Source organism: Bubalus bubalis, chromosome 24 (assembly GCF_019923935.1).
Source record: "Bubalus bubalis isolate 160015118507 breed Murrah chromosome 24, NDDB_SH_1, whole genome shotgun sequence".
NCBI classification, from domain to species: Eukaryota; Metazoa; Chordata; class Mammalia; order Artiodactyla; family Bovidae; genus Bubalus; species Bubalus bubalis.
In genome coordinates, this window is record NC_059180.1 from 34,510,711 (window position 1) to 34,525,993 (window position 15,283).

The window sequence follows — 15,283 nt, forward strand, 5'->3', positions numbered from 1 at the left end:
TCTTTTCTTTAACAATGGTTGGCTTTATAAATGCTTTAGAAAGCTCATTCTGCCTGCTGCAAAGAAAACTGGAGCGTAGGCATGGATGTTAGGGGGAAGGTAGAGCAACTGGGTGGAGGCTGCTGCTCCTGGTGAGATGGGAGAGGCTCAAGTCATGGGGGGAAGAAATAGGTACAAGTGGGCAGACATGGGGCACACTTTGGAGGGAGAAGTCTCCATTCATACCTGCCTTAAGCTCTCTCCTGGCTGCCATCAGTCCCTAATTGAGACACTTGAATTTGGTGCATTCTGACCCCACGCTCCCTTTTCTCTCTCAGCCCCACCAAACTCCTTCCCACCTCAGGGCCTTTGTACATGCTCTCATCGCTCTCAGGAATGTCCTTTTGTCTGTTTAATTCCTGACTTTCAGGAAGATCGGAGTCGTAATCACTGGACAACCTGGGAAATCCTGGGGAAGTTTTAAGCTAAGAGTACATGCCTATTCATGAAGAGGCTTGAGCAGAGGCGAGTACTGCATCAGATTCGGGCAAAGGTCAACAGAGGCCATGTTTTAGTTGACAGATATCAGGAAGATCAACATCTTCATATCTTTGAGGTGGTCTCTGTTTTATGGCTGAACTATTGTTTCTTAACTGTTTTTTCCCTCGTTCCTGCGTTCCCTCACTTCCCTTAAAATCATTAATTATCGAGCCCAGTTAAAGAACAAACACTGTGGCTAGGCTTCAGATCATAAAAAAGCTTAGGCCCAAACTGGCTTCTCTTATGTCAAGGAAGCCATACCTGTGTTCTTCTCCAGGGAACCCCTAACCTGACCATACAAGAGAGGCAGGGAGAATTGGTGGGTTCCAGGAAGGACCCCTGTGCTACCCCAATTCCTCGGCCCTGTTGTCCCAGACCCTTAAGAAGATCCCTCCCCACATGCCGCCCCTCAACTACCAGCTGGAGCCTCCATCCAGGGTTGACTTTCCTTTCAGGGCCTGCTCTGACTTGCTGGGTGTGAGGAGATGGGTCACCTGTCTGTGCCTCGGTTTTCTCTCCTGTAAGATGGGAGTAAGTTCATTTACCTGCAAACACAGAGGACTCAAGGAGCTGAAACTAAAAACAAAAGGGATGAAATCAGTTCTCCCAGTTTCGTTGTTGTTCTTTCTTTGAATTTTTTTGGTTTGCTTTTTCTCCCTTCGGCCACTCTCTTCATCCCTTCTCTTCATACCTGTATCTTTTTCTTTCTGCTAAAACGGAGGAAGTTCCCGGGGCCCATCAGGATTCTGGAGCGAAGGTCAGGTCGGGGACCAAATCCGACGCCCTCGGCTCGGGGAGGGACTCGCTCGGGCGCGACGACCAGATGCTCTCCTTTTTTCTCGGGAGACTTCCGGCCGGGGGTGTGCAGCACAGACGAGAGCCCGGGCCACCCCCCACCCACCCGCCCCAGGCCATGCGCCCCGCGCTCCCGCCAGTCCCGCGCGCGGACACAAAGGTCCCGTAGGGACTGGTCCCGCCCGCCCCGCCCCTCCTCGAGGCCGCGTCCCCATTGGCCGAGAGCTCCAGGGGGCGGGGTCAGGGGCCGGGGCGCGGCAAGCCCGCCCCGCCAACCACGCCCCCTCCCCAGCTCGGTTCCCCGCAGTTGGAGCTGAGCGCCTGGTGGAGCGGAGCGGATAGCCAGGTAGGGAGCTTCTCTGGGGACCCCAGAAAGGGCGTGGTGGGGGGTGCCCTCGCTCCGATGGAGGCCCAAGATCCTCGGGCATGGGACCTCGGCCTCTTCTGCCCCCGCTGCCCCCCATTTACCCCCACTCTGGAGGGTCTTCCAGCTCTCCGGCTGGGTCTCTGGGCCCCTCGGAAATGGCCGGGCGGCAGTGGCCTGTTTGGGCAGCGCGGGTTACTCATCCCTGCCTGGAGGATGGTGGGTGTGGCAGCAGCCCGAGGGATTTCGGGCGGACGTCTGGTTGCATTTCCCGCCTGACCACCTGTTTTCTTGGTGCAGAAAAAAAAACCCTATTCTCCTCCCGCGCCCCCACCCCCACCCCTCCCCTTGCTTTCGCTGGATGGAGCTGGATGGGGTGACTCGCGAGGCGCTGGGGCGAGGCGCGCGGGGCGGGGGCCCCGCTCGGGGAGGTGGAGCCAGCCCCCAGCCAGGCCTGGCCGCGCCAGCTGCGGGCTCGGTGGTGGGACCGCTGCCAGGCCTGGCGAGGAGATTGGGGAGGGAGCGGGGACATCCTGGCGCCGTGCGATTGGCCGCCTCTAGGGAGGAGGAGTCGCCGGGCGCTCACCCGGGGTGTTTGCGTCCGGTTGGGGGGGCCCCCTGAGGCGGTGCAGAGAAACTTCACTCGCGCCCACGGGCTCCCTCCCTGCCGGCCTCATTGGCAGCCCAAGTTTTCAGGCCGGAAATGCAACGGTTTTTTGTTTTGATTTCTAAAAAGGAAGCCCCCAACAGCTTATCTGGGGTTGGAGTGGATGTATGTATTGGGAGTAGGGTGGGGGGGCCGGATTTCAGCCCCCTCCAGGCACGATCTCCGTTCCCACAGGCAGGAGGGTCTCACTGCAACATAGAGGGCTTCACTGAGCCTCCGTTTCCTCATCTGTAGGCTGGGGATGTAAGTTTCCCTACCGTAACGGGGTGTGTGAGAATAAAAGGAGATGGCTGACCCAAGACTGCGGTGGGGGAGCTTTAGCTACTGTTACATTTTTTACTTGCTTTAAAATATATATATATATATTTCTTGGTCTCTTCGTTCCCAGTCTTGCCCCTTCAATATTTTTCTCTACCCTGAACACAGGGGGAACTTGTAAAAACAGGTTCAAATCAACCCCAGGCTTAAAATCGCCTATTGATGTCCTCGTTGTCGTTTCAGTCCCAAACTCTTCACCAGAGTTTTCTGTTATCTCCATCCCCCAGCCAGACTGTCCCAGCCCCTTTCTGGCACCCGCCCTCCCTCCTTGTCCCTGAGCCTGTGCCCCTGCAGACTCCTCTGCCAGGAATGACTTCCCCATGGCCCCTGTAGGGCTTGAAGCAGGCGCCCCTTCCTCGGGGCCAGGGACCTTCTCCAAACCCCCTCTATCCTCGCCTTTCCCGGGCTGCCTTGATGGCCGTGGGTTCTTAATGCTGCGGTCTTTATCACCCTCCGGAGCCCCAACAGAGCAGAAACAGGGCCTGTAGTATCGCGAAGCCCGGCCCCGAGAAAAGCTCGGGAAAAGCTGGGCCAGGCCCATTGCCGGGCTCTGAGGGAAGAGGGAGGCCCTCTCGGGAGGGGAACGGTCTTTGTCTCACCGAGTGGCAAAGTCAGGGCATTCAGGGCATTCGGTTTGTGTCCCATCAGCAGAGACGGACGTGGGAGGGATTATTCTAGACGGCCGGAACCTGGCAGTGCTACCATTAGCGGCTCGACTATTGTTGCCTGAAGCCGTTGTATCTGGTACCCTCCTATACAACACCCTCAGTCCGCCAGGCTGGGAGGCTACACCAGGACCGTCCCATTTGACAGATGGGGAGACTGAGGCCGGGAACGGCGGAGGTCGCTTGCCAGTGGGGGTCACAGAGGGAGCGAAGAGCACAATTAGGCCTGAGACTCAGGTCTGATCGAAGCCCTGGATGGAGGCGAAGATGGAATACAGGAAGGCTGGCAGTGGGGGCGATGGGATGGCGATGCAGAATCGGCCTCGAGTTACCCACAGGGGCTTGGGCGCCTCCCAGGCCGGGGGCCGGGCCGGGCAGGGCCGGGCCGTGCCGGCACGCTAACGGCGGGCCTGTGCCGGAGGGCGCCTTGGCTTCCCGGTCGCTAGTCCTAGGGTTTCCGGCCTCTTCCCAGCACTCCCGGGCGGCCGAAAAGTTCCCAGCTGGGCTTGCCCCCCACCCCCACCCCGGGCACGGACATCTCAGATGCACCTCGGTGCCTTCTTCGTATTTCTCTCTGCTGCGGGCGCGGCCAGCTCCAGCCAGGCCGCCTCTCCCTCGCGCTCCCTCCCCTGATTCCACCCCCCCAACTCCCCTCGACCCCCGACCTCCCCTCGACCCCTCCCACCTCCCGTTGCCAGGCTCCACTCCCCCTTCCCAAGTCCTCGCCCCTCTCCCGGGCACTGCCACTCTCCCTGGCCCCGCCCTTCCTGGCCCCGAGCCTCTCCCCTCTCCCTGGCACCGCCCCTCCCCTGCCCCGAGCCCCGCCCCTCCATGGCCACGCCCTTCCTGCCCCGAGCCCTGCCCCTCTACCTGGCCACGCCCTTTCTGGCCCCTCGCCCCGCCCCTCGCCTTGCCCCCGCCCACTGGCCCCTCCCCTCCCCTTCTCTCTTCCCCCCTCTCCCCTGACCCCTCTCTCCCCGATCTGAGCCCACCTCTCCCCAGCGCAGCGGAGGGCAATGCAGCCCAGGCCCACTTCGGGACTCTTTTCGTGAACCTCTTCCTGCTTCCTGGGACTCCGCTGTCCTACTGACCCGTTTGGCCCAAGTGCCCCCAATTTGCGGGGTTGGACCTCAGTTGCGCTGGAGGTGGAGAGGGGAAGGGCGGCGTCTCTGCCTCAGTTTACAGGTGAGGCACCTGGGTGGACTAGGGTGACTTTGTGACTCATCTGGTGGCCCTCTTATGCAGGCTGAGAGGTGGGCCGGGCCAGTAACCCCATAACCAGTACTACTCCATGTCAATCTTGCCTTGCTGGGGGGAGCTCCTTAGAAATGCAGAATGTGGGACCTCATACCTGTCTTAAGCAAGTGTTCTGTGCTGTTCCCATCCATCGTGTGGGGTGGAACTCATTCCCACCTGCCAGCAGGGGCCTGGCCTCCTGGCTAGGAGGTATCTGAACATGGTACCCTGCCCTGGCCTCCCCCATCCAGAAACCCAGGGAAGGCTCCACACCCCATTTTTCAGAGTAGGCTTGATGGGATCTGGCTTTGCTGCCAGGCTGAGAAAGAAGCTCAGTTCTTTCTCCCACCCCTATCTTTCTGCCCTCCAGGGCCTGAAAGCTACCAAGAATGGAGGAGCCTTGTGAAACGAGCTGCAAACGTCTCACTAGAGTGTAAATGACTGATAGCACTGCCAAGGACCCCTTCCTGGAGTCAGCAACCGGTTACACGGCTTAAGACAGACTTGTCCTTATTTATTTATTTTATTTTGGCTGTGTTGTGTCTTTGTTGCTGCGCGGGCTTTTCTCTCATTGAGGTGAGAGGGGGCTACTCTTTGGTTGTGGTGCAAGGAATTCTCATTGTCGCTTAGCTTCTCTTGTGGTGGAGCACAGGCTCTCGGGGACTGGGGCTTCAGAGGTTGTGGCTCCTGGGCTCTAGAGCACAGGCTAAATAGTTTTGGCGCACGGGCTTAGTTGCTCCTCTGGACCAGGGATCGAACTTGTGTCTCCTGTATTGGCAGGTGGATTCTTATCCACTGAGCCACCAGGGAAGCTTCAGACTTGCCCTTGATATGACTGGTGGGGCTTGAGGCCCAGAGGGCAGGATGGCAGGGGCTCTGCAGGACTGGGTAGGTCTCCAGTCTCTGGATGCGTGGGCTGGTGGAAGAGGGGCTGGGAAGACCAGAGCCTGGTGCCCAGCTGAGCTCTGTGAACCTTCCTGGAGGACCCATAGGCCTGTGGGAAATTCCCAGGCTATTTTGGGCTGAGGCCCCCTTCCTGCCCTTTCCCAGGGTAAAGGCCTTGCTGGTGCTGGGGGCTGGGTGGCTCCCTGCACCCCTCCCTGCTCAGTCCATTGGTCTTCACATGTATGCACGTGCTTGTGTGCCTGGCTTCACACACATGCATGTGTACACATACACGTGCACCACACACACAACCACACACATATACACATGTGCATGCACTCATGCAGAAATGTGTGCACACAGCTCAGCAGCCGTAACAGGCCTTGGGCATGACACCTGGTCTGAATTTGCTGCAAGCCTGAAGCCATCTCAGGTCTGGCCTAGAGCCTCAGTCTCAGGCGACCCTCTGCAGACTGCCTGCAGCTGTAGGGAGTTGATGAAGCTATAGGGAGGTGAGAGGTCCCGGAGCAGGGGCTAGTGGCAGAGGGTGGGCCCTGCCTCCTCCAGGGCCAGCTGCAAGGCCCCCCGCTGGCGTTATTGGGAGAGCAGTTGCTGGTTGGAAGTGTGAGAGTCCCAGCGCCCCCATCTGTGTTTGGGGGCGCCGCAGCCGACCCCAGAGCCGGCATCTGGGTGACTGGCTCCCCGCTCCGCGAGCTGGTTTCCTTATAGCTGGACTTTAACCCAGGCCTTCCCACACAGAGGCCCTTCACTCCTCCCTGTCCCCGCCCCCCATCCCCGCAGGCCGGTGGGGGTGGCTGGCTCCCGTCCAGGTCTACCCAGGCTTCAGCTGTGCTCTGCACGGATGGCCCTCTGGAGGCGCGGGCAGGGTGGTGGTTGAAGCCCTTGCTCCCTTCCCCGACTCTCTCCCGGAGGCTCTGCATCCCTCAGTGCCTCATTTTCTCCCACTGCCAAGTGCGCATGCGCGCAGCCCTGACCTGCAGCACGACTGTGCCGGGCGCCCAGCTCACGGTGCACGTGAACGTCAGTGGCGGCTCCCGGTCCTGAGGCTGGTCAGGGGGACCCTGCTCTGTCCCCAAGCCGGGGGCTTCCATTGGAATCTCTGCGGGACTGGGTGTCCTGGGAGAGTCAAAGGGGCTGGGGAGGAGAGAGAAGGGGGCCCCAGCTGAGACCTGCTTTACAGGGAGGTGGGGAAGGGGGGAACAGTCAGATGGATGGACATGAGCAAGAAGAGTGGAGACCCGTGGGGATGACGATGATGCCCTAATTCCTGAGCTGGCCTGCCCCTCCACCCACCCATCTCCTGCCTCTCACCCCTCCTTCCCCAGCGACCCCCCAACCCCCAGTCTCCTTGCTGGCCTTTAGTCACACCTGCCCCTGCCAACCTTGGGGTCTTTGCACAGGCTGTTTCCACACTGGGAGAACCTGCCCCTGTTTTACAAATGGCCCACTCTTGTTTGTTTGCTTATTGTTTTTGGCTTTGCTGGGTCTAACTTGTAGTGCACGGGCTTCTTGTTGCGTTGGCTTCTCTTGTTGCCGAGCACGGACTCAGTAGTTGTGACTCGTGGGCTTAGTTGCCCCACAGCATGTGGAATCTTCCCAGACCAGGGATTGAACCTGTGTCCCCTGCCCTGGCAGGTGGATTCTTAACTACTGGACCACCAGGGAAGCCCTGCTGTCTGAGTCTCTACTGCCTAAAAACAGGGCCTGCCATCAGGCGCATGTTTGTTCAATGACTTTATGATTACGGTTATAACAACAATTGTAGCTGATCCTTAAATGCTCACTCGTTCTGGGCGGAGCGTGTGCAGAATGCTTAAAACATGTATTATGTCATTTCAACTTACTGACGCTGGTGTAAAGTCAGGACTGTTAAAAAAAATCTCCAGGTTCCAGATACAGAAACCAAGGTCCAGAGAGGTCAAGTATCTTGCCCAAGATCACACAGCTGGAAGGGTGGGATTTAAAGTCAGAGGTTCCTGACAGCAGGGGAAAGAGGGAGATTTTGGGTGGGCTGTTCCCCACCTCACCCTGGTGTCCTCAGGTCTCAGTGGTTCCTACCGGCTGTCCTGGGTGTGGGGCCCTCCCTTTTTCTGAACCGGCCCCCTTCCCAGAACCCCAGGCATTGGAACATTCTAGGACTCTATGACCTGTGCTGGTGGGTCATGCTGGAGCCTTGACCCCAAGCCGCCGGGGCCTTTCTGAGGTGGGGGCTCTCGGGACTCGCGGTCCTCCCTGGCCGCGGGTGCAGCTGAGAGAAGGGTCAGGAGGTACTATGTCGCTTCCTCCAGGGAGCCAGCTGGCTGTCTCCCCTCCCAGCCAGACGGAGCTGAGTCCTGAAAGGGGAGTGTGTAGGGGGCTTCGGGGCCACATGGAGGGAGCCAGTTCGTCTTCTTGGGGGGCAGAGGTGGGCCTGTCCTCTGAGGAATCAGGCCTGGCTCTCAGGCAGTTTGGGTTGGGGGCAGAGGGGCATTGCTGGGCAATGCAGATTGAAAGCTGGTGCCCTGGGCCACATAAATGCCTGCAGACCAGGAAAGCCAGGGCAGTGGCGGGGGATAGGGGTGGTGGTGGGGAGGTGGGCTGGAGGCTCTGGTTGTCAGAGCTGCTAGATTTCTCAAACCTAGCTGGAAACGTTGCCTGGAGCCGGGGAGGGGGGGGGGCAAACCTCTGGGATGTTTAAAAGATAGCTCGTGCTTTAAATATGAAAACCTTGTGTGAACCTCTCAGAACCCAGCAGAGCTGCTCCTGCCCCACCACTCCCTGTGAATGGGGGGGTGGTGACACCCTGGGAATGAAGGGGGGATGATATCTAGTCAGGCTCCTCTCCGTCCTGGGGCCAGGGGGTCCGCACCTGCCACCCTGAACCCCCAACACCAACCCTGAGCAGGTGCTGCGTGATGCCCACCCAGCTGCACCGATGGGCACAGTTGATCCCAGACAGCGGAAAGGACTCAGCCAAGGCCCTTTGGGTCCTGGGCTTTGGCTCTTTCTTCATGGCCTTGAGCCAAGGCCACCAGCAAGTTGGGTACAGTGGCCATGTGCTGCTCTCAAGACAGGAATGTAGATCCTCTCTCTTCAGCTGGGTCTGCCCCTGGCGTCTGATGCGTGTTAGGGGTCACAGAGGGAATTCCATTTCTCAGCAGCAGTCAGAGACTCAGGCTGGGTAGAAATGAACTTTAAGGCCTGGATCTGAGTCAGGGGCCTGGTGGCTGGAGATGCTGCCTTTGAAATGCCCCTGCCCGCTCCCCCTGCCCCCCTCGGGGTTTCTCCTGGACGCGGACTTGACTTGGGGTCCGAGCCCTTTTTGATTTGTGTCCCCGAGTTTCCTGAAGGAGCGCTGAGTGCGGGTCCCTTTTTCGCTTCCCCTTCCCCATAGTGCCCGGCACTTAGTAGGAGTTGGGAAATGTTTGATGAGTGGCCGAGTCCTCATCCATGTGGTTGGCACTGAAGCATTCCTGAGTGTCCTGTCTGCCTCCCTCCCTCTCTCCTTCCTTTTTCTCTCTCTCCTTCCTTTTTCTCTCTCTCCCTCCCTCCCTTTCACAAGAATTTACCAAGTGCCTGAGTGTGCCAGGGCTTCCCGGGTGGCGCTAGTGGTAAAGAACCTGCCTGCCAATGCAGGAGACCTAAGAGACTCGAGTTTGTTCCCTGGGTCAGTAAGATCCCTTGGAGAAGGGAATAGCTACCCACTCTAGTATTCTTGCTGGGGAATCCCATGGACAGAGGAGCCTGGTGGGCTATGTAGTCCATAGGGTTGCAAAGAGTCGGGCACAACTGAAGCAGCTTAGCTCGCACGCACGCTGAGTGTGCCAGAGCCTGTGCTGTGCATCCTGGGGACAAAGGGGGGCCAGTGGTGTCCTCGTGGCGTTTTTGTGAGGAGCTGTCATAGAGGGAGGCACACTGCTGCAACAGGAGCGCAGACCAGGCGCCTGCCCCGACTGGGACGAGCGGGCGCGTTTCTGGAGCAGGTGACATCCACGCTGAGTGAGCCTGGAGCCTGCATTCCACAGCCAGAGGAATATTCAAGTCTCAGATGACACTCTGTCCGGCGTGAGCGTGGGGAGGCATCTGGAGAGCCCCCCTAGCAAGGCGTGAGTCCCTGAGAGCCCCCCGTCTCTCTCCAGGTCAGCCATGTCATCTGAGCCTCCTCCTCCATCCCAGCCCCCCACCCACCAGTCCTCGACTGGGCTACTGGACACCCAACAGGCCCGGGATCGCTCACCGTCCCCGCTTCGGGGCAACGTGGTGCCGAGCCCACTGCCTACTCGCCGCACCAGGACCTTCTCAGCGTGAGTCTCGGGCTTCCCCAGACAGGTCGCCTCTGCATCCCTGTCTATCACATGGGAAACTTATGGATTGGGAAGGGGCTGATGGTGAGAAGCTGGGCAGGCACCTTGTAAACCCCGCACCGCACTGCCCTCAGGCCCCTCCTTGAGCCTGTCGTGAGCTGTGGGTGAGGGATGAGGGTGGCCAGGGATAGGAAATCGCTGGGGTCTTAGATCATCAGGCTTTAACCACCCACAAGCCCCTTTTCCCTGGGAGCCCTTGACCTTATCAGCTGCAAAACGGGGACGGTAGCAGGGTGGCCACTGTGCTGCAGGAGACCCACATGGCGCCTGGCAGGTGCAAAGCTCAGGCCAACATGTGGAGGCTGTTGTTAAGTTAGCCTTCAGAGGGAGGGATGCTCAGGGGGATTTTGCTCAGACAGGGAAACTGAGGCCTGAGAAAAGTTTGCCAGCATCATTCAGAGAGTCACTGTCACCAGGGTCTCTGAGTGGCTCCCAGAGTTGTGCAGTGCGTAACCTGCACAACTGTACATGGCGGCCCTGCCCAGAATGCCCTGGGGCACAGCTGTGGGTGGGAACTGGGAAGAGCTGGGTGTGCCCCTGAGAGCAGGGGGCTGTCCTAGAGGGCTAGTGGGGGCCCCTCATGCTCTCCACACTCTCTGTCAGGACGGTGCGGGCTTCCCAGGGCCCGGTCTACAAAGGAGTCTGCAAATGCTTCTGTCGGTCCAAGGGCCATGGCTTCATCACCCCGGCTGACGGTGGCCCTGACATCTTCCTGCACATCTCCGAGTGAGTCAGCGGCTGATCCGGGTGCTCTGGGGCTAGGGTGGGTGCCGTGGCCTGGAGGAGGCAGGGGGAGTGTGTGAACTCTGCTGGGCGGGTGCCAAGTGTGATGAGGTTGTGTGGGCCAGGCTTGTGTGACAGTGTTCAGGGCTGAGGGTGTGAGTCTACATGGTGGTGGCAGCGTGTGAGACACTGGAGGTGACTGTGTGTGTGTGTGTGTCTGTGGGTGCGCACACGTGTGTGTCTCTGTGCATATGTCTGTGCACGTGTCTCTGTGTGTGTTTCTGCATGTGTGCGTGTCTCTGTGTGTATGTGCGTGTGAGGTGAGAACCTCCTTTGGCCTTCCCTGGTGGCTCAGCTGGTAAAGAATCTGCCTGCAATGTGGGAGACCTGGGTTTGATCCCTGGGTTAGGAAGATCCCCTGGAGAAGGGAAAGGCTACCCACTCCAGTATTCTGGCCTGGAGAATTCCATGGATTGTAGTCCATGGGGTCACAAAGAGTCGGACACGACTTAGTGACTTTCAGTTTCACTTTGGGGTGGGTCTGAATGCCTGTGTGTGTCTGGCGGGCAGGCCTGGGTGTCCCTGGGAGTCCTGTGAGCCTGTGTTTGGCCTGAGGGTGGGTGCTTGCACTCGCCCCGGGGGCCCTGCCCTGGTGAGGCTGGGGGGTGACTGAACTCTGCTCCAGGAAGGAAGTGTGGGGCTGGACCCTCTCTACTGCCTCTTGCTCACTGATGTCCTTCCTTCCTGAGTGTCTGAAAACCCTGGCGGGGAGAGGAGGTGGGGGGCACCCAGGGTGGGGCCCACACATCCTCAGCCTTGGGGCTGGAGGGCGCCCTGCAGGCTGGCCTCCACCTCTGGTCTTCTAAGCAGCCTGCAGGTTTGTGGGGACCTAATCGGCTCCCCTACCCCATCCCCATCTTTGACCTCAGCAACCCCCACCCCAATCTTTTTGTCAGTGGCAGGCAAAGTACCCCACACAGCAGGCCTGACAATATGTAGAAACCATGTTTTGAAATTAGGCTCCTTTTGCAAATGTCTGCTGAGATGGGAGAGTTACCCTTTCTTACTCTCTTCCAACATCCCTACATGCCTGGTCTTCATAGACCCCCTGTACAATGTAGACACGAGGACACTGCTAAAGCAACGCCTTTTGACATACATATGAATCATACGTGGATGTAGAAATACATATCTATATTGCCTCTTATTCTGGAAGGAGTTAGAGTGGTTGACAAGGATAGACACAATGCGCCAAGAAAAATTAGTAAGGAAAGCAGGGGGTTGGGGCAGAGAAGAAAGATGGCATTTGGTTTCACTGCTAGCAGCGGGCTGCACCTTTACTCCTGAGCTTCCTGGTGGCTACAGCAAAGAGGGCAGCTCCATTTGCAATGTGATTCTTCAATCAAGGCCATATTATAGTCCCAGGGGAGAGCTCACTGGACTTGGCCTTCAGGATCCGAAGGGGATATTCCTCCTGGGGGGTGGGGGGCAGTGGGTAAAGCCAAGGGGGCATCAAGATGGGGACCTCTTCATCCCGGGTGAGATGGTGGCTCATGTCCTGTAGAAAAAGAGGGAAAAGGACTTTCTGGAAGGCTCCATGGGATTCTGAGGAGCTGAACAGCAGAGGTGCAGCCTGGTGTCCAGGACTCCTGGACCGGGCAAGAGGTTGTGGCTGCTGCTCAGGAAACCCCCGCGGGGTCATCCCCCAACTCTGATTCTCAGGCTCAAGACTGTCTCTCCTGGCTCTTCCATCCATAAGCCCCAGGGTGCCCACGTGTAACTGCCCTGTGAGCATCCGTGGGGGCGGGGCTCCATCTCTGTCTCCACAGCCGAGGTCCCAGGAAAGGAGCTGATTGGGTCAGGGGACCCTCAGTCAAGACCGAGGGCCCCAGTGGCTCCGCCTGGTGGTGGGGCAGGGTAGGGGGCAGCTCCTCCCCCAGGGGCAGGGGTGGGAGGGCAGCTCCTCCCCCAGGGCTGGTGTCCCGGCTTCTTCCAGCGCCAGCCCTGAGTGTCTCTCCTCGCCCCGCAGCGTGGAGGGGGAGTACGTCCCCATGGAAGGCGACGAGGTCACCTATAAGATGTGCTCCATCCCGCCCAAGAACGAGAAGCTGCAGGCCGTGGAGGTGGTCATCACCCACCTGGCGCCGGGCACCAAGCACGAGACCTGGTCCGGCCACGTCGTCAGTTCCTAGGAGCGGCCGGAGGCACCCTGGCTCCCCGGCTCTGGGGAGACACCCGGGGCAGGAGGCGGGACCAGCGGGAGAGGACAACTGTGCCGCTTGAGATGGGGCATCTGAAAGGGGGGGGAGCGTGGTCCCTGTCAAGTGTCTCCTGGAGGAAGGGGTTGGAGACAGGGGAAGGCACGGGGGTGCCCTCGGCCACCAACAAGCCTCCGACCACCGCAACCAACACCTCACCATCTGAAAAACATTAAAAGCATTGAAAAAGGAGAGGCGCTCCCTGGTGGCTGAGTGGAGGGTCTGAGCCCTGCCCAGGGGCTGGGTCGGGAGTCTTCCCTGGCCTGCAGTTCCTCCCACAACCGCTCCCCCCGCCCCCGCCGCGGAATTGAAGGCTGAGAATCCCCAGATTGGTCCTCTGGGTAGTGACATGGACCCTGAGTGATTTCCCAGGAAGAATTTTCACCCGGAGCGTGCGCACCACCCCGCCCTCCGCCCACATGCGTGAGTCTCTCCTTGGCCCTGGGCAGACTTTTCTGGTTCTGAGCTGGTTGTTCCAAGGGGCTGGGGGCGGGGAGCGCGGGGGTCTTGATGTCTCTGCAGCAGGAGGTGGAACAGCTGGGCGTCTGGCAGCCCTAAGTCCTCCATGTGGCAGCCGTGTGCTCAGAGGCGAGTCCTCGTTCTCTTTGAAGCCTGGTCCTCTCTGTCTGTGGTTGAGCGATCCTGGCTCAGCCACCCATCCGGGAGGTGGAGGGGAGGGGTGAGGAGTGTGGAGGGGGGGCGGGTCTTTGTTTCCAAAGGGACCTTTCTCGGGATCCATCTAGAAAAGAGCAGGTGGTTTGCTTCCTGGGAGCCTGGCGAAGTCACAAGTTGAAGGAGAAATAGGCCTTTGGTGGTGTTTTCAGGAAAACTGGTGTGAACTGCTTAGAATTTTTTTTTTCTTTAAGAACTCAAGCTCTCATCGGAGCCAGTTCTGTTTGCACTTTGCTGTTGACTTTGCAGACCTTTGTGGATATTTCCAGTAAACAGATCCTTAAGGCTTTCCTTTGGTGTGGCTTGGTTCGGCTTTAGTTGTGATTTAAAAATAGAAATAGCTGGGAAATATGGGAAAAACATATTTCACACATCTTGAAATATGTGGCCACACCCATGAAATATGTAGTCAAGGGTCCATTTGGCAGTACAGGGAGGCATGAGCCCTTGAAAGATAGTGGGGCCTCTTCCAGTGTATCTGAATTTCTGCGAGGGGGTCGGAGGCCAGAGCTGTTTTGCTGAGGACCAATGGAGTTGTGTGTGTTTTTTAAAGTATACCTGATCTACAACACAATGTTAGTTCCCCGTGCACAACACAGCGATTTGATATTTCCATACATCACGAAATGACCCCTGGAGTTGTTTTTAAGTAGGCGAGCAAGTGTTGGTTACAAGTGCACAATGAAACGTCACAGTTAAGGAAGCTGATCTTTTTTCCCGGCCTGTAGTGCCCCCTTGAAGGGTCTTCCCCACTCTGCCTTCTGCTGGTCCGCAGTGGCCGTCTCCCCTCCAGCCTTGGATGGTCCCCAGGTGGCCCCCAGAGACCCCTGTCTATTGGGTATGGACCACACTTTGAGTGAAGTCACGTCCCCCGAGACCCATCCTTGAGATTGAGAGCCTGCATCTTTGCCACCCGCTCCCTCAGGCGACTCAGCTGCCTTGCCCTCACCCTGGTACATGGTTGGGGCTCCATGTGACCCCACCAGCCTGCTAGTGGGCTGGAAGTCAGATCTGCTCCTCCAGGTGACATGTGGGTCCTCTCGCTGGGAGACTCCTTTGTAAATGCTCCATTCTTACTTTGTGTCGTGAGGGCTGGAAGGGACCCCTCCCCACTCAAAGCAGAATCTTGAGTTATCCCAGAGGCTCTAGGAGGATGGATGGTGTTGGCCACCGAGCTGGGGACAGAATCTGGATTCCTGACTCCAGGTCTTTCCTCTCACCAGCACCTTTCTCAATAAACTGTTTTGCTGGAGAGTCTGGCGTTCTATGTCAAGGTGGAATCTGGCTCCGGGGAGTTCTTTCTTGAAGCCAGCAGGTTGGGTGGGGGGGGGGGGCGGGAAAGGGGGGTTCATCTCCCCAAAGGAGGCTGATACAGTCATTCAGTCTTTTTTGGGGGGATGAGTAAGAAAGTGGGATCACCCATGCCTTGTTCCTTAATCAGTACCCTCGTATGTAGGTGAGCTGAGCAAAGGGATGTGGCTTCGTGACAACAGAAAATGCCACTTGGTTGGCCAGCTGTGAAGTGCCCTGTTGATGCATTTCCCTGTTTCCGATGTGAGCACGTGCACAGACAGGGGAGGCGGCCCAGGTTTGGGGTTTCCAAGGGCATGGGGGTGGGTAGGGGGAATGCAGGGGGGCAGGAGAGGCTGGGAAGGTCTTCCTTGGGCCCCCTGCCTCTCGAGAGGCAGGTGATGACTTTGGGGTGGTGCGCAGGCGAACATCTTTAATGTAAGAGCATATTGATGGCCAGGGCACATTAGGAAAAATTATGACCAGCCCATCGAACTTGTTCAGGGAGAGGCTGGAGCTGGCATTTA

General features: G+C 58.3%; 1 protein-coding gene across 1 annotated transcript; it reads left to right on the top strand.

Annotated features, from left to right (window-relative positions):
• Nucleotides 1-1,508: 1,508 nt before the first annotated feature.
• On the top strand, nt 1,509-14,720 carry CARHSP1 (calcium regulated heat stable protein 1). Its single transcript, XM_006063388.3, has 4 exons — nt 1,509-1,660; nt 9,589-9,753; nt 10,417-10,539; nt 12,566-14,720. Exons 2-4 carry the CDS (start codon nt 9,596-9,598, stop codon nt 12,726-12,728), a joined length of 444 nt encoding a protein of 147 aa, XP_006063450.1. The 5' UTR covers nt 1,509-1,660; nt 9,589-9,595; the 3' UTR covers nt 12,729-14,720.
• Nucleotides 14,721-15,283: the final 563 nt, after the last annotated feature.

What these genes read in the sequence shown, in the direction of transcription:
- CARHSP1 (XM_006063388.3), top strand. Translation starts at nt 9,596, where the DNA reads ATGTCATCTGAGCCTCCTCCTCCATCCCAGCCCCCCACCCACCAGTCC. An exon ending in CGCACCAGGACCTTCTCAGC is followed by an intron (nt 9,754 to 10,416) that starts GTGAGTCTCGGG and finishes ACTCTCTGTCAG; the next exon opens with GACGGTGCGGGCTTCCCAGG. An exon ending in ATCTTCCTGCACATCTCCGA is followed by an intron (nt 10,540 to 12,565) that starts GTGAGTCAGCGG and finishes CTCGCCCCGCAG; the next exon opens with CGTGGAGGGGGAGTACGTCC.